The sequence below is a fragment of the Carica papaya genome, chromosome 8 (genome assembly GCF_054855325.1).
Source record: "Carica papaya isolate Zhongbai chromosome 8, ASM5485532v1, whole genome shotgun sequence".
Taxonomy (NCBI): Eukaryota; Viridiplantae; Streptophyta; class Magnoliopsida; order Brassicales; family Caricaceae; genus Carica; species Carica papaya.
The window spans coordinates 25,674,461-25,692,515 of NC_142316.1; the positions used below are offsets into that span (position 1 = coordinate 25,674,461).

General features: G+C 35.2%; 2 protein-coding genes across 4 annotated transcripts; both read left to right on the forward strand.

Annotated features, from left to right (window-relative positions):
• Positions 1-346: 346 nt before the first annotated feature.
• On the forward strand, positions 347-12,799 carry INO80 (DNA helicase INO80-like protein). Of its 3 annotated transcripts, none has more exons than XM_088210187.1 (23): positions 348-1,006; positions 1,144-1,231; positions 1,419-1,785; positions 1,951-2,383; positions 2,487-2,687; positions 2,815-2,925; positions 3,420-3,850; positions 3,960-4,068; positions 4,182-4,262; positions 4,335-4,507; positions 5,474-5,599; positions 6,920-7,081; positions 7,188-7,245; positions 7,390-7,620; positions 7,808-7,954; positions 8,038-8,598; positions 8,682-8,942; positions 9,036-9,143; positions 9,315-9,409; positions 9,526-9,682; positions 9,950-10,147; positions 11,048-11,203; positions 11,952-12,799. In XM_088210187.1, exons 1-23 carry the CDS (start codon positions 944-946, stop codon positions 12,240-12,242), a joined length of 4,608 nt encoding a protein of 1,535 aa, XP_088066313.1. In that variant the 5' UTR covers positions 348-943; the 3' UTR covers positions 12,243-12,799. The 3 variants fall into 3 exon arrangements, with proteins under 3 accessions (XP_088066316.1, XP_088066313.1, XP_088066315.1); XM_088210189.1 differs by having other exon boundaries at positions 1,162-1,231; XM_088210190.1 differs by lacking the exon at positions 5,474-5,599 and having other exon boundaries at positions 347-1,006.
• Positions 12,800-13,325: 526 nt separating this feature from the next.
• SFGH (S-formylglutathione hydrolase) lies at positions 13,326-16,917 on the forward strand. Its single transcript, XM_022032196.2, has 7 exons — positions 13,326-13,720; positions 14,095-14,212; positions 14,865-14,912; positions 15,355-15,551; positions 15,815-15,913; positions 16,001-16,066; positions 16,397-16,917. The coding sequence occupies exons 1-7, from the start codon at positions 13,574-13,576 to the stop codon at positions 16,574-16,576; spliced, it is 855 nt and encodes a 284-aa protein (XP_021887888.2). The 5' UTR covers positions 13,326-13,573; the 3' UTR covers positions 16,577-16,917.
• Positions 16,918-18,055: the final 1,138 nt, after the last annotated feature.

Here is an 18,055-nt window from a genome sequence, read left to right on the forward strand (position 1 = left end):
AAACAAATATTTATACAATTGAAAAAAAAATCCAAAACATGCAATTTAAAATCTAAAATTTTAAATTAAAATAAGATATTATTTTACAAAAAATTTAATTTTTTAAAAGCGTATTGTATTATCGTACAAAATATTAATATAATATTTAATCAAAAATCAAGATATAAAGTATTGAAATCATATTAAATGATAAATTATAAGTACTCGCTAAAAAGATTGAACAATTAAAAAAAATCAATTTATTTGAGTGTACTTCAACAAAATTTATTAAGTTTCTCATTATGAAAAAAATTTCTATTTATAAAGGGGACCTAAAATTTCTCAAAGAAGAAAAGCTAACATCTGACTAACAGAAATAAGAAAACAGTCAAAGGGCATTAAGCTAATGCTGACACGTCATACTGATTAGAACATTGACGGTTGCGATTTCATCTAAGATGCCACGTGGATAAAAAAAACTATCCTAAACTGAACAGGCCTCTACCATATCAGCACCCACGTTCTCCATTTCATGCTTACATTTTCAGGTTTCGAAAAATGTCGTCAAACGGCGGACCTTCTCTGTGTCTCTCTGGCGACGACAAAATTGGGTCGAAGGTTAAAAAAATAAAAATGGAAAAGAAAAGAAAAAAGGAAACGACGAAACCTCAGTACATGTTAACGGCTGTAACTCATGGGGCGCACGTTAGCAACTCCCGGTGCGCCCTACACCGTCTGTGTCCGCTACGGTTCTTCTCTTTCTCTCAATATTCTCTAACCCCCTTATCCTACGCACCCCTCTTTCCTTCCTCGTCATTCTCCCCTCTTATCCTCTAGGGCTCTGCTTTACTCCTATTTCGCTTCGTATTTTTTCTTTTTCCTAGCATTCAATTCTCCATGCTATTCGCATACCTAGGGTTTAGTTCATCAGGGTTATCTTTGCCGTCTCTTCGCGTCGTTACTCATGGACCCGGGGAGGAGGCAACCGAAGGATTCGTTATCATATTCGAATCTTTTCAATCTTGAGGTTTGTGATTTCTTGAAAATTTTCCTTCAGCTTTCCGGATTGAGCTGTATTTTTCTGCATTTATGTTATTTTATTATTTTTTAGGTTGTGAATTTTATTGTTAATTTTTTATTTTCGTTTTTAAATTTGTAATGTAGTCTTTGATGAACTTCAAGGTTCCACAACCAGATGATGATTTTGATTATTACGGGAATAGTAGTCAGGATGAGAGCAGAGGTAGCCAAGGTAGTTACTTGAAAAACTCAGTTAAGATTGTTTGCAAGTGTATATCGTTTAAATTTTGTTAATTTGTGTTTGTAGTATGTGCCCTGCGTTTAGGTTTTCTTTAGTGAGAAAGGTGATCTGGAGAGGCATGGACTAACTTTAGTATTCTTTCTTTGTATGCTTGGGTTGGTTTACTATTAATTGACAGGTGTAAACCATGTCAATGGCTCTACTTCAGAAAGGGAATTGAGCTTGGCAAAGAGAAAGTGGTGGTCTCACGGAAGTGACGTGGAGGACGAGGTTGGTGATTACAGGACTCACATCACAGAAGAGAGATATCGATCAATGCTTGGAGAGCACATACAGAAATACAAGAGGAGGTTTAGGGACTCCTCTTCTACTCCTGCTCCAGTTCGGGTTGGGATCCCAGTTTCCAAGAGCAACTTGGGTGGTTCAAAATCTGGGAGATTAGGGAATGAGCAGCGAGGAGGATTCCAGGACATTGAACCTGATTGGCTCAATGATTTTAGTTCTCAGAAACCTGGAAACTATCTTGAAGCAGATGTTACACCAAAGTATGATACTTATACACATTTTAATTTTAACATTCAACTGCTGCTTACAGTTTACTTACTCTTTTCATCATTATGATGTACGAAACTTTAGTAGATATCTTGATTTTTATATTCACAAAGGTAATTTCTTTTTATGAAGAAATATGATCCATGTATGCTTTGCAGACTGATGTATGAACCTGCTTATTTGGATATTGGAGAGGGTATCACTTACAAGATCCCTCCAAGTTATGACAAGCTTGCAGTGTCATTGAACTTGCCAAGCTTCTCAGATATTAGGGTGGAGGAGTTTTACTTAAAAAGTACTTTAGATTTGGGGTCCTTGGCAACAATGATGGCGGGTGATAAAAGGTTTGGACCAAGAAGCCGAGCAGGGATGGGAGAGCCCCGACCCCAATATGAATCTCTTCAGGCAAGATTGAAGGCCTTGGCGGCTTCCAATTCAGCTGCAAAGTTCAGTCTCAAGGTGTCAGATGTTGGTTTAAACTCTTCGATCCCAGAAGGGGCTGCTGGAAATATACAGCGGTCTATTCTGTCAGAGGGTGGTGTATTGCAGGTTTACTATGTTAAGGTTTTGGAGAAAGGAGATACATATGAGGTCTGTCTTCTTTTCAGATTAGTAAAGATTATGACTATCGTTTTAGTCCTTCAATGGAGCCGGTTATGTCATTCTTTCTCAGTTTTCAACACATTGGCTGCAGATAATTGAAAGAAGTTTACCCAAGAAGCAAAAGGTGAAGAAAGACCCTTCTGTTATTGAGAAAGAGGAAATGGAGAAAATTGGGAAAGTTTGGGTTAACATTGTCAGGAGAGACCTACCAAAGCATCATAGAATTTTCACTACTTTTCACCGAAAGCAAATAATCGATGCTAAGAGATTCTCAGAAAATTGTCAAAGAGAGGCATGTATATTCTCATAGTCAGTGATGATTAAACCTGTATCATTGTTTATATAATGCTCCAATATTTTTCAGTGGACTTCATTATCTCAAAATTTGGTGGTCTATTAACACTCAAATTGATTGACAGGTAAAACTGAAGGTTAGCAGATCACTTAAGTTCATGAGGGGTTCTTCAATTCGCACTAGGAAATTGGCTAGAGACATGCTGTTGTATTGGAAGCGAGTTGACAAGGAGATGGTAACTCCTTTCCTGCCCTTTTGAAGGTTCCTTTGATTAGAATTGTGACATGTCTGTGATTGTTGCATTCTCAAGTTCTTGCTTCTTTGTTTTTCATATTTTTACTTGAATGCCATCTGTAAGAACTTGCAGGTCAGGTCCTGTTTGGTCCAAGCTCTTGCTTGGGCTCTTAAGGATGACAATTTTTATTCAACTAGTCTACTAATAAAAAAATTTAAATTCAAGAATAAAAATTTCTCATTAAAGCTTAGGAATGGTAATATACAACTGCCTGTTTTATTTTAAAAAAAATGACTGCCTGTTTTTTGGTTCATGTTGATGTAGCTGACACCTTAATGCGGCACGTTTTCTGCATGAAAATAAATGGAGGCTGGACCTAATTGCTTAACCTATTTTACGGATTCTTTTATTATTTATTGTCATTATTCTTGTTTTTCCTTATTCTTCTAAACAACTTGAACATGGAGTTATCTGATGTTCAATCCCTTGCACAGGCAGAAGTGAAGAAAAAAGAGGAAAGAGAAGCTGCTGAAGCATTGAGGCGTGAACAGGAGCTTCGAGAAGCAAAGAGACAGCAGCAAAGACTCAATTTTCTCATACAACAAACAGAACTTTACAGTCATTTTATGCAGAACAAGGCAAATTCACAGCCTTTGGAACCCATGTCAGTTGGAGATGAAAAACCAGGCAGCCAAGAAATGCTTTTGAGCCCTTCTGATGCCGAGCCTAGTGAACAAGAAGATCCTGAGGAGGCTGAACTGAAAAAAGAGGCTCTGAAAGCTGCCCAAAATGCAGTCTCTAAGCAAAAAAAGTTAACTAGTGCTTTTGATACTGAATGCTTGAGGCTACGCCAAGCTGCTGAGACTGATGCCTCTTCAAATGATATCTCAGTAGCTGGGTCAAGCAACATAGATCTTCATAATCCGTGAGCTATGCTTTGGTCTTCATTTTAGCTGATGCTTTCCTTTCACCCAACCTACTTTGTTCTCTGGAGCTTTTCAGTTAGTTAATAGCTTTTCACTTTGAATTTGCAGCTCCACCATGCCTGTAACATCAACAGTTCAGTCACCAGAGTTGTTCAAAGGTTCCCTCAAAGAATATCAACTAAAGGGCCTCCAGTGGCTGGTTAATTGTTATGAGCAGGTTGTGGATATATATCTGTGTGTATATAGTACTGATTGTAATTCAGATATAAATACCGTTTAACTGGTTTTTTTTCTAGATGGTTGTTCACTGAAGATCTCATTTTCTTTCAGGGTCTGAATGGTATACTAGCTGATGAGATGGGCCTTGGGAAGACTATTCAAGCAATGGCATTCTTGGCACATTTGGCTGAGGTAATTATTATACTGATTCTTATGTCTTTGTAGCTATTCCACATGGTGAGTTGAATTTCTTTTCTTTTACAGGAGAAAAATATATGGGGGCCTTTTCTGGTTGTTGCACCTGCTTCGGTCTTGAATAACTGGGCTGACGAAGTCAAACGATTCTGCCCTGACCTGAAAACTCTTCCATATTGGGGTGGGCTTCAGGAGCGGATGATATTGAGGAAGAACATCAATCCAAAGCGTCTTTATCGAAGGTAATTTGGCTTTTGTATTTTTGATTGTTAACTTCTGTCTAACGTTTATTAGAGTAATAGCTACTGATTCAGACTTTTTTTTTCCCTTTTCTGATTATGACTATTTGGTTAAATGTCTTTGAAATTTCATGCAGTTTGTATTCACTTTTCCCATCTAACTTGATTGACTTGAACACTATAGAGTGTGGTTCAGCACAGAGTAATCGAAATTTGTGAATATGTTCACTGCTGGCTCCCTAGCAGAGTGGGAGACGGCAAGAAGGCTCTTTTTTTTTTTTTCCAAAAATGCTAGAGAGAGAATTTTATGTGCGTGTAGAAAGAGAATTCAACTAATATTGCAAGTGGGCTTATTTTTTTTCTTCATTTAGATTCTGGAGTGAGAAACCCTCTGTTAGTAAGGCAAGTGGTGCCTTTGGCGAATGCGTACATGAGGCTGATCTGTGGTGGTTAGAAAGCTTGATCACTTTGTTGAATAAAGCAAGTTGACCACAGGGTTTACACATTAGGGTTGTTAGGAACAATATGTCAATAATACCTAGATAGGGAGACAATTACAAATAAGATTTCTACTCTAACTAGAAATAGCAAACTTATTCAAACTCTAATAGCCTTCTGCTAGTAATATCGTATAACAGTATGATTGATGGTCCAGCATCGGGTCGACGTTTATTCACTTTAGGAGTCATTCACTTTCTCTTGATGATAACACATTCTGCTAGGAATCATTTTCTTTTAGTATGTGATGGGGGAAAAATATAGGGACAGCGGGTTGGGGCTCCAAAACCCACCTTAATGTGGTAAGGGTCCAGGGGATTGATCAACATCATCCACAGGGAATCAGTCTTTGACTCTTGTATTAATGTTTTATGCTAAACTTCTCAAGAAATTTCACAGGATTAGTGTTTGTTCAAAGTCATTAACTTATTTTATCAATAAAATTGTTATTATTATTATTTTTAAATACAGGGAGGCTGCATTTCATATTCTTATCACCAGCTATCAACTACTAGTTTCTGACGAGAAGTATTTTCGGCGTGTGAAATGGCAATATATGGTTTTAGATGAAGCTCAAGCAATCAAAAGTTCTAACAGGTTTCCATCTTATCTTTAAAGCCGTAGAGGGAATCAAGCTAATGAGTTTTTTTTTTCCTTTTCCTTTTGTTATTCACTAGCATGATAATTGAGGCGTATCTGCTAGGTTTGTTCCCCCTTCAGCAGCCACATTCCTGGAAGTTGGATGACCTGACTTAACTACCATGACAAGGAACGGATATCAAAAGTTTTCAAGAATGAAATATTATAACTAGCTAGTAAACTATGATTTTAAATTATGAAATACTAGTTGTCTGCATCATTTCCTCAATGGTTATTTATAGCTTCCTTCTCATCTATCAAATCATTTCCAAAGTGTCTATTCTTCTTTTGACCTTGATGTTTTCCATATATAATTTGATTTTATTTCTTGCATTGACTTTTTTGTTTTATTTTATTTTTCCTTTTGTTTGAGCGTGAATGTTTTGTAAGAGTTGAACTCCAGGTACTCAAAAGAATTTCCCACATGGCTGACAACTTTGACTAAGCTGCCTGGGTCTTGATTATGCTTTGGTGGCAGTTGAGTTTAAATTTAAATATATTAACTGATATTAGAGAGCATGCATGTCAAACCTATGTGTTTGATTTAGCTACCGTGTGGAGTCGGTGCAAGCTATTATTAAAATTTGTGCTGCATCTATAATAATCAGGAAGTTCGTAGAAAGTGATGCTAGCTCTGTTTTGCAATTCTTTTGTTTTGAAATTCTTTAGAAATAAAAATGCGTTTTATAGCAAAATCTAGGAATTGTATAAAAGGCTAAAGCCTTCCTTGGTATGTATGAGAATCAAATTTCTATCTAACAATTATTTAGTTATATAGTTTAAAGTATGTGATAATCATTTTTTTATCAGAATAGCGACTAGCCAATCCTGATTGGAGATATATGAAAACTCTAGATTTGATGCAATAGAAAGGCTATGAACTATTTTCCAAAGTTGATAAAATATGGAAATTAATTTGATATTTGATCAAAACTTTTTATGTTAAATAATTGATGTTGTATTCTATCATTCACATCATACTGTAAGATATCATGGTGGCAACTTCTGGTGTAGAGTGACGATAGAGTGTAGGATTTTGGATCATTTTTCATTTCTTTTTCAAAAACACTAAAATTAAAAATAATGTCCTTAATACTTTTTTTCTATGCCTTTATTTTCCAAATAAAAAAGAGAACAGGAAACTTAATGCTATCAGATGGCCATATTTAGCATGAGCTAGTAGTCCTTCTGAAATCCTACTATCACTTGTATTTATACTCATCTTCATTGATTTGGATTTTCTCGTATGCTCAGATCTCACAATTGTTGATTTGACAGCATAAGGTGGAAAACTCTTCTGAGTTTTAATTGTCGGAACCGCTTGCTTCTAACTGGTACACCTATCCAGAATAATATGGCAGAGTTGTGGGCTCTACTGCACTTTATCATGCCAACTTTATTTGACAGCCATGAACAGTTCAACGAGTGGTTCTCGAAAGGGTATGTATTTTTTCTGCTAGCCTTCTGTTTACTTTAGTGACATGCATAAGCTGAAAAAGTCGGATGAAGACCTTTTTTACTTATGATTTTTTGTTGAACACATCAGGATTGAGAACCATGCAGAACATGGAGGTACTTTGAATGAGCACCAGCTTAACAGACTGGTAAGTTCTCTTTCTAGTTCGAACTACCATAACTAGTGCTCTTACAAGAAAGAAATCTCCCACCCACTAAAAATGAGTTAGATTTTTTCAGCATGTTGAAACATATTTGATCCTCGTATGTTCTCTCCATTTTATATTTGACAGCATGCAATTCTAAAGCCTTTTATGCTACGGCGAGTGAAAAAAGATGTAATTTCTGAGCTGACAAAGAAAACTGAGGTCACTGTGCACTGCCAGCTGAGTTCTCGTCAGCATGCGTTCTATCAAGCTATTAAAAACAAGATATCTTTGGCAGAGTTGTTTGACAGCAACCGTGGGCATCTTAATGACAAGAAAATTTTAAATTTAATGAACATTGTTATTCAATTAAGGAAGGTAGGTTACTGATTCTGTGGCTGTTCTAGTGCTCTAGATCTTTATCATATATATATGTATATATTATATTTTTCTATAAATGTACACTGTCATATTTAATGGAATGGGATGTGTTTGGATGTTTGGAAATAATGTCTATTATAGATTTTTACTACTCTCAGAAAATTTTCATGTTTATAAATGACAGGTTTGCAACCATCCAGAATTGTTTGAAAGGAATGAGGGAAGCACGTATCTCTACTTTGGGGAGATTTCAAATTCCCTCCTTCCTCCTCCCTTTGGAGAGTTGGAAGATATATACTATGCAGGAGGTCACAATCCAATAACTTACATGGTACTCATGAAATTGGAATCGAAAATGCCTATTGATTGAGAAACTTGTCTATTTTGTTACTGAGACCTACTTTTCCTTTGCAGATACCTAAACTAGTCCACCAGGAGGTCCTCCAAAGTTCTGAACTACTTTGTACTACCACTGGGCGTGGAGTATGCAGAGAATCTTTTCTGAAACGTTTTAATATATTTTCCCCCTGTAATGTTTATCAATCAATAGTTCCACCTGAGAATAGGTCAGATGATTTGTCAATTAGAAGTGGTTCGTTTGGTTTTACTCATTTAATAGATTTGTCTCCCAAAGAAGTTGGATTTTTGGCAACTTCTTCCTTTATGGAGAAGCTTTTATTTTCTATTTTGAGATGGGGCCACCAATTTTTGGATGGAATGTTGGACTCACTTATCGATGCAATTGATGATAACCTTCAATCCGACAACATTGAGAGGGGAAAAATAAGAGCTGTCACAAGAATGTTGTTGATGCCATCAAGATCTGAAACCAATTCTCTTAGAAGGAAATTGGCCACGGGTCCTGGTGATTCTCCATTTGAGGCTCTGGTTATGTCTGATCAGGATAGGCTTCTATCAAATATCAAGCTTCTTCATTCAACATATACATTCATCCCAAGAGCTAGAGCTCCCCCGGTATGCCCTGTTTGTTTCATATGTTGATAATTTATTATCAGGAACATTTCTAAAAGCAAATATTATAAATTTTTTCTTGTTAGATAAATGCTCAATGCTCGGACAGAAACTTCATGTACAAAATGATTGAAGAGTTACATCATCCATGGATCAAAAGATTACTGATTGGATTTGCACGCACATCTGAACATAATGGGCCCAGAAAGCCGGATATTTCACCTCATCATTTAATTCAAGAGATTGATTCTGAACTACCCGTTTCACAACCTGCTCTTCAGTTAACATACAACATATTTGGGTCTTGTCCGCCCATGCAAAGCTTTGACCCGGCAAAGCTGCTCACTGTAAGAACATGTTTTTACCTATGGTTATTTTGCATTTATGTGCCAATTTTTCTTAATATCTCAGCTAAATTTAATGTTTTGCATTCTATATAGGACTCCGGGAAGCTTCAAACACTTGATATATTGTTAAAACGCCTGCGAGCTGAAAATCATCGTGTACTCTTATTTGCACAAATGACAAAAATGCTGAATATTCTTGAGGTATTGGAATTTCCGAGACATTACTATACTGGTTGACATTTGAAACGACAATTTTTCAGCCAGTTCTTATTAGATAAATGCTCTAATGCAAAGAAGTTCTTACTGCATGTTATCAGTTTGCTTACTTCCTATGTAAAGTTGGTTCTGATTATTAACCCTATATCATTGCAGGACTACATGAACTATAGAAAGTATAGGTATCTTCGACTTGATGGGTCCTCCACCATAATGGATCGTCGAGACATGGTTAGAGACTTCCAGCTTCGGTAGGGACATGACCCAATTTCAAGGACCTCTTCTTTTTCAGGCATTTGCCATCTTGTCATTGGATTACCATTGAAGTCTAATTTGATAGATTCACTTTTCTTTTTCTTGGTTGCAGGAATGATATTTTTGTCTTCTTGCTTAGTACCAGAGCTGGTGGACTGGGTATTAACTTGACAGCTGCTGATACTGTCATCTTTTATGAAAATGATTGGAACCCAACCCTGGATTTACAGGCAATGGATAGAGCTCATCGGCTGGGTCAGACAAAGGATGTTAGTACTTTTCTCTCTTCCCTCTTGTCTATCCTTCCCTCGTGAAATTTGGACGCTCTGTTCTGGTTGAGTTAGTTATTGATTTTTGTTCTCATTGAGATCCTTGCGTATGTATCATCTTCTCTGTCACTTTTGTAGAGATGAATATGCATAGACGCGTGCGTGTACTCACATGTGTGCTCATCAGTTATCTTGGGATACGAAATCTAGCATTCTCTGCTTATTTTCATTTGGATGCTATTAGACTTAAAGGTGCACTTGTTGTAGGTTACTGTCTACCGACTTATTTGCAAAGAAACTGTTGAAGAGAAAATCCTGCAAAGAGCTAGTCAGAAAAACACCGTCCAGCAGCTTGTTATGACAGGTGGTCATGTTCAAGGTGATCTGTTGGCCCCTGAGGATGTTGTGTCATTACTTCTTGATGATGCACAGTTGGAACAGAAGCTGAAAGAAATTCCCCTACAGGTATTTGGGTCTTGCTTATATTATCTACCATTTAATTGAACTATCCTTAAATTTCTCTCCTGTGCCTCCTCCCTATCCTCATCTCTTTTAACCGTCTGAAAAAAGAGGACTCTCCTTGAAATCTGTTGAAACCTGTAATATCCCTTTTAGCAAGTATACTTTCTTGGACTATGCTTGAGCAACCAACTAAAACTAAAAACACTAAAAATGAAAAGAAAATATATTATGGGAACATTTTATTTAAAGATAAAAGTAAAAGAAACATGACGATGTAAAAATTTTTGAACCGTGGACATATTTGGCACCTTGGTAAGAGCCTTAGTCATTTAGCTTCGATGCAAGCTCAGTGAAGTAACTGAGTGAGAGAGAAAGTAGAGAAGAAGGAATTCAAAGAGGAGAATAGAGAGGAAGCAGAAAGAGGAGAAATTTAGGAGAGAGGAGGGAGAGAGAGATTGGGAATATTTGAATTTGAATGTCCTTTAATTATTTGAATGTGAGAAGCGTTAGTCACTAATTATGTAATGTTCTAACAAAATAAACCCAAAATAATGAAGCCATCTATTTTTTAACCTATATAAATCACTCTTTTGTCTATGGTTGTGAACTTTATCAGAGTGATATTACATTAGCCTAAAAACAAAAGAAACAGAATTGTATCAGTAAGCCCCTGTTAGTATATGAAAGATGTAATAGCAAACCCTTGAAGCTCTACAAAAGCATAAAAGGTGTCCATGAATTATTGTTGAGTGAAAACAAATTGTGCAATTTCTGAAACTATTAGTTTATATCTCATGAACTTGAAGGAGGTTAATCAAAATTTTCCTTGAAAAGTAACAAAGAAAGATCCTGATTTGCTTCCAGTATTATGTAACTTCTTTCTAATTTATTTTAACCATCCAGAATAAAGAGAGACAAAAGAAAAAACAGCCAGCAAGAGGTATACGGTTAGATGCAGAAGGTGATGCCTCTTTGGAAGATTTGACAAACAGTGAAGCTCAGGAAACCAGAAATGATACATCTCCGGATCCAGAAAAAGCAAAATCAAGTAATAAAAAGGTATTGGGACTTCACTTTTACTTCCTATTGGCTGAAATGAGTTTTTGGCATTTTAATAGAAGATATTTTGGCAGTGACCAAAACCCAAGAGGTGTTGGCACCTGGCAGATACTTAGTACCAAAATTGGATATGGAATTTACTTCAGTTTTGACTCCGTAGATTCAATAGTTGAGCAGGTTCATTTACATAGGATCTCAATTAAGAAGAAAATAAGGTATCAGGTGATGAGATAACTCAAAAAAATCAAATTCTTTTTCTTTAAGTAGAATGTATAAATCTAAAATTAAAGTAATTAAGAATTTCTATTATCCTTTCCTTGATAGGTTTTTTGTCTTTTCACATCATATATCCAGATTCTGTATGAAGTATAAAATTCAATGTTTATAGTTAGGTAAAGAAAAAGAGCTTTTTATCAGGCATTACAATATTGATTGATAGGATCTTTTGGTTCGTTCTTCTCTTCCTTTTGTCGAATACTATCTGCTACTCTTACTTGTTAGGTGAACCATCATAGATGTTTTCTAGTGTTCTAGAAATTACAAGCAAACAAAAAATATTTCTTTCTAGAACGAGGGCTAGAAATTCTAAGATTTGGTATTTTATCACCTTTTTTATTGTCTTGTTCTGGTTTGTCATCTTGACAAAGCAGTGCAGCTTGTAGCTAAAGATAAATTTATTTAGTAAGTATTTGGTGCATTCACTAAAAGCACTTCACTAATGGTTGATCAACAAATATGTGGTGAGCAGAGGAAATCTGTTTCAGAAAAGCAAACTGCTGGCAAGTCAAGGAATCCTCAGATGATAAGTGAAACGAACTCCATTGACAACGAGTTGAATGACCTTCAAAATACCGAGATGCCAAAACCAAAAAGGCCTAAAAGGCAGAAGAAGAGTGTAAATGAAAATCTCGAACCAGCATTCACTGCAACACCTACTGTGGCTCCAGAGAATAGCCCACATCCACCTCCACATGAGTTTGGTTATGGCAGTTCCAGATCAGCGGCTGAACAAAACCTTTCAATGTCTGGCAACACATAAGTTAGCAGTAGCATCACAGGCTCTGTCCCATTTGATTAAGCTGCTTCCAAGTCTTTGCTTGATGAGCAGCTGCAGATGTCATTTGATTTGGATGGCAGGTCATTTTAAGTTTTGCCTGCCTCTGTCATGTTTGTTAGTTAGGTCACGGAGCCATATAGCGGGGCGGGGCAGCCAAGCTTAAGTTGTATAGTTATGTAAATGCCTTAATTTTTTTTTTTTTTTTTTTTTATATATATAAATATTTTGGTTAACTACTCATGAAAACTATTGGTCATGTATGGGCTAAAGTCACCCATCCTCTTATGCAGAATAGAGTACATATGGTATTAGAATCTCCTTTATCTTGTAATTAATCTAACACATGAAGAAAATGTGTTAGGAAGTTTCTCTGGGACTTCTATTATCAACAAAAAACCGAGGGGAACTGTTCAGAACCCCTCCCTCATTGTCTGGAGCAATTGACTTCACTAGTTTCATGATTGCTATTCAAGGGTGAAGTGCTTAGCAAGTAACAGAATTTGCTTAATGAGATTATGCTTGATGTGGGTCTTATTGTATGATTATGCTTGATCTGGGTCTTAATTTACAGATCCTCTTGAGTTGTAAGAAGTGTTAACTGTGTGAGGGTATGATTTCCAACTAAAAAAGATGAGTTTTAATTTATATTATAAAGAGTAAGTAACAATAGAAGTGTAAGAAGAAATAGAATTATGTGTATGAACATGTTGTATGAGTTGAGTATTAAAAAGTATGTTAATCTATAAAAAGAAATATGTAATTTACTCTTCATTATTGAGATTCTGTTGAATTTGTTTTTCTTAATTAAGAAAAAAAGAGAGAATGAGATGGTTGCAACTGTGATCTTAAGGGGATAAAGTTGGAAAAATCTGAGGATTATATTTATTAATCGAGAAATATTAATTAAAAATTTTAAATTATTGATAGTATAATAAAGATAAAAAAAAAAATATTTAAACTTTATACCAAAATCATGATTAAAATATTTAAAATGCACTAAAAGTAGTAAAAAATTATCAATTTTTTAAAATTAAAAATTAACTAAACCAGGAACCATGGGATCTGCTCCTGGCTCGGCCTGTATCGCCTTCCTGGTCGAACTTGAGGGCCGACCAGCCCAAGAAGCATATGGTAATATCCTACTGTGCACCGCCCAGTCGGTCACGTCTCGGGTCCCATCCAGGTTTCCACCTGATAATGCGGATACTTCCCAGTCTTCTGCTCCGGAAAACACCCCACCCCTACTTGAGGCTCACTCTCTGTTCATCAATTTTCTCGATCGAGATCTAAATCCGAACTCAGCGAGAACGAAAATGGAGACAAAACCAGTGGAAATTGGCAGCTCAAAGATGTTCGGAGGATACAACAAGAGATTCAAACATTTCAGTCCCACTCTTGGCTGCTCTATGACTTTCCACATCTACTTCCCTCCTTCTCCTTCTTCTTCTCACAAATTTCCTGTAACTCTCTCTCCTTTCTTCTCCTTTTTCTTTTTTCTTTTTTAATTTAATTATATTTCCCATACCTGTTTCGTGTTTCGACTTAGTTTTACACGCCTTAATGCAAAATACTGTGTTCTTTGCTGTTACTTGTTATCATTATATAAGCTTCCCCCCCCCCCCCCCCCCCCTCCCACACCCCCCCTTTTTTTATCTTTTTTCAATTAAGGCTTGATTAATTGGTACAAAATCTTGCTTCATTTGATTCGATTGGATGTAAATAAATCCGTGTTTTGATGATGTTACACTTCATTTGTGTGTGATTATAACTTTTATCTGTGGAAAGTTTACGAGTATCCGATCTAATCTGATCTGGGTTTTACAAAACCAAACAGGTTCTGTACTGGCTTTCTGGCCTTACTTGCACAGACGAGAACTTTATTATCAAGTCAGGAGCTCAACGTACCGCTTCTGCTGAAGGGGTTGCTTTAGTTGCTCCAGATACATCTCCAAGCAAGTTATCGTTATCTTCTAGAATGCTTGTTCTAGCTGTTTGTTTCAGTCAATTTATTACCTGCTCCATTACTATATTATAGATGGGTAATAGCTAATTACGGGGTAATTGTAGATTTCTAGATAAAGTAGGGCTGTAGGGATTTAGCTGTAACTTCTTTGTTGTTGAGGAAGTCCATTTTAGTGGAACAATTTGATTCGTTTGATAATTTACCTGAAAACTTAATTTTTCTCAGTAAAGAGCTTGCAAAAGGATGTGTTTGTTGCCTTTCATTTTTACTGGAATTCGTCTAACGGATTCCCTTCAGATAATCTTACTAATAACTTGGACGATGAACTGTTTTAGTTATGTAGGATTAGCAGGTGCATGGTAGTCCAACATTCATTTGATGCCTATGCTACCAACCAATAAATTTGATATTGTTCATTGTCTGGTATTACATTGTGGGAATGAACACTTTGACATCTCATTTATCATTTCTTCATCCAGTAGGTGCTGTGAGCCTGTAACTGTTAAGATATCATGTAAATAGGGTTATCAAGAATTCAAACTCAGAAACAAATTGCAAATACCTTATTTTATGGTTTCGAGGATGCAGAATGCTGATTGTTTAATTTTCTTTCTTTCTTTCTGCTTTAAATCTTGAAATAGGGGGCCTCAATGTGGAAGGAGAGGCAGACAGCTGGGATTTTGGTGTAGGTAAGTAAGATGGTGCTGTAGGATTAAATTTCACGTGAGTGCTATGTTCTACTTCCTAGCAATATTAAATGCTTTGGATTTTGGAATAATTCATCTTATGGTAGCCTATGGGTTGACAACAAAGAACTAGACAATTAAGTAGATGCTGCATATATCTGTCCACTAATGGTATCACGTTGCACCCAAAACTGTCAAAATGCATGCACTTCCTGGTAAGTTGAGCTTTAGGAATGTTTTATCCAAGATAAATTACTCATAAATGAATTAATTGTTAGGAAGAATTGAATAAGTGTTAGATGTTCATTTTAAATATATATCTGATTGAGCAGGAGTTACACGAAGCAGCAAGGCTTCATAGTTGGTCAAAGTCAGTCTGGTGATTCATCTCCGATTAGTATATGAATTTCTTAATGAGATTCTCTTTTCCATCTTTCACAATTAGGTGCTGGATTTTATCTCAATGCTACCCAGGAGAAGTGGAAGAATTGGCGTATGTATGACTATGTTGTCAAGGAGTTGCCAACAGTTCTGAGTGAAAATTTTCCACAGCTTGATACATCAAAGGCATCAATATCCGGTCACTCTATGGGTGGCCATGGTGCTCTTACAATATATCTGAAAAACCTTGATAAATATAAGGTTATTGATTGGAATTTTTGCTTTTTGTGAACTTAAATGTTAGGTCTATTAATTGAATTTTTTTAATCTCTGTAAATAATCTCCCATGGAGACTGAAATTCATTAGAATTTTCAGATCTCTAAGTTGTGTCTGTTGGTCGGACACAATTTTTTTTTTTCTTGAACTAATTCTTTGAACATGGCTGATGGTTTCTCTGAATGTAAAGACTTTGGATCGCTCAAACTTGCAATGACCTTCTTTCCTTTTTGATGCGTAATTCCAGTCAGTTTCTGCCTTTGCACCAATCTGCAATCCTATAAACTGTCCCTGGGGCCAGAAGGCTTTCACTAATTATCTAGGTGACAACAAAGGTGACTGGGAGGTATGACCTCATTATATGTGGTGAACATGCATCTTTGTCATATTCTAGTGGTGTCCTAAACTCAACAAATCTACTCACAAAATGCAGGAATATGATGCTGCTTCTCTGATTTCCAAGTTCAATGATTTAGCTGCGACCATTTTAATTGATCAGGTAACAATGCATCGACTTTCATTTGCCTTTTTCTTTGGTTCAAGTTGTTTTAGTTTAGTAACTTTACAACATAAGTTATGGCTGCTAACTTACCAGTTTAGAACAATAATCAATAGTGTTCATTTATTTTCATTATGATTCCATTGTTCAGAGGACAACTGAATTTGCATTTTTTCTTCAGTTTTCTAGCTCTTTTTTCCCTTTGCTACTCCTTGAAACATACTTTTTTATTAGTAAGATAGCTCAGTGCTCGAGTTAGATAGTAACCTTCTTATGTTCTCGTGCATTTTATGCTTTCCCGTCTACTAATATACTCTTTTGTAATTTCAGGGGGAGAATGACACATTCTTACACAATCAGTTGCTGCCCCAGAAATTTGAGGAAGCATGCAGGAAGGTTAATGTTCCACTTTTAATGCGATTGCAGCCTGGTTATGACCATTCCTACTATTTTATTGCAACCTTCATCGATGACCATATCCACCATCATGCTCAAGCCCTTAGGCTATAGCTTTTCTAAATAAGGTTGAGTCTTTTTTAGAACTGAAAGTCCTTTGCATTTTCAAGGGCCTGTTTGTCTTAAGAAATAAATATGATGCTGTCCATCACTCATCATTCTTATGAATGCCTGGTGGCATTTTCGGGTGATGAGGTATCAAGTGGTTGTGTTTGTAAATTTGCAGTTAAATCAGTAAGGCACTTTCGTTGAGTTGAATAGGAAGAACATCCATTACTTGGAAGATGTTTTGGATCAATCTAAGGTTAGAATAGAATGTATACATATTTTATGTTGTGTCTCTCTCATTCCTAAATTGGAAACTTAATGTGATTGCCTGTTTTCTGTTTCGTAAATTCATTTTTAAAAAAAGAATTTCCTGAATTAGTGATATATGTATAATATTTATACAGAAAAAAAAAAAAAGGGAAAATTAAGCGGTGGGTTACATTAAGCTAGTTTTACAATTTAGACCGGATACAATCTGAGTTGTCTAGTTCTAACGGGCTCTGGTTAAATCATTTTAGAGCCTTACCTGATACCAACGTACTCTTGACTGTTAAACTCTCATAATATAATTAATTTTGCAAATAAAAATTTAAAATTTCTAGAATAAATAATCCTATTTTATTATTTACATTCTAAAATACTGCAATTGATGAAATTCAAGCTCATCTCATTTATGAAAAAAGATGGATAACATTTAATTGGAGAGAAAGAAAAAAAAATAATAAATGATGAGATATATAATTATCACATTGGAGAACCCGTTTGAAGATCAAATTAACTCCCATTAAAAATATATCTTAAATAAAAATTTATATTATTATTATTAAATAAAATATTTAAAAAAAAAATCCAAATTCATAATATGTAATCTCAATCGTTGCACAAGTTTTGATTTGATTCGTAGTTATTATCCCATTGAAATATATAGTATGTATTAATTAATATTATGAGAAATTATTACATGTTTTAATAATCTTAAAATCTTGTTTTGAATAATTTAACATACACAAATTTTTATGTTTTATTTAGTTCAAATTTCAATTATGTGGAACAAAAATTGAGATATAGTAAAAATAACATTTTAATTTTAAGTCATTAATTTAATTTATATGTTTTTGGTAAATTTTTAATTAATAGGTGAAAACACAATATCTCAATGTAAAATTTTAATGAGTGTGAAAGGAATTCAAGAAATAAAATTATATATTTTATGTAATATGAATTATGATTAATTTTGGGTATTAAATCATTAATTATCAAATACTTAACTATAACTCTCTCTCTGTCTCTCTCTCTCTATATATATATATATACAACACACACACACACAGAGTAAAGTTGAAAGGTGAAATTCTTAGATAATAAACAATATTATAATAAGGTACGAATACATATAATGATCATTTGTGTTAAACTATTAAGAAAGCTATACGTTCTAAAAGTATTAGATTTATTATGGTGTTAAAATAATCATCTAAAATGCTT

Excerpts from the sequence above, each read along its gene's own strand:
- INO80 (XM_088210187.1), top strand. The coding sequence starts at position 944 with ATGGACCCGGGGAGGAGGCAACCGAAGGATTCGTTATCATATTCGAAT. Across the intron at positions 3,851-3,959 it reads AACATAGATCTTCATAATCC|CTCCACCATGCCTGTAACAT; the intron begins GTGAGCTATGCT and ends TTGAATTTGCAG. Across the intron at positions 4,069-4,181 it reads TGGTTAATTGTTATGAGCAG|GGTCTGAATGGTATACTAGC; the intron begins GTTGTGGATATA and ends ATTTTCTTTCAG.
- SFGH (XM_022032196.2), top strand. The coding sequence starts at position 13,574 with ATGGAGACAAAACCAGTGGAAATTGGCAGCTCAAAGATGTTCGGAGGA. Across the intron at positions 14,213-14,864 it reads TGCTCCAGATACATCTCCAA|GGGGCCTCAATGTGGAAGGA; the intron begins GCAAGTTATCGT and ends ATCTTGAAATAG. Across the intron at positions 14,913-15,354 it reads CAGCTGGGATTTTGGTGTAG|GTGCTGGATTTTATCTCAAT; the intron begins GTAAGTAAGATG and ends TTTCACAATTAG.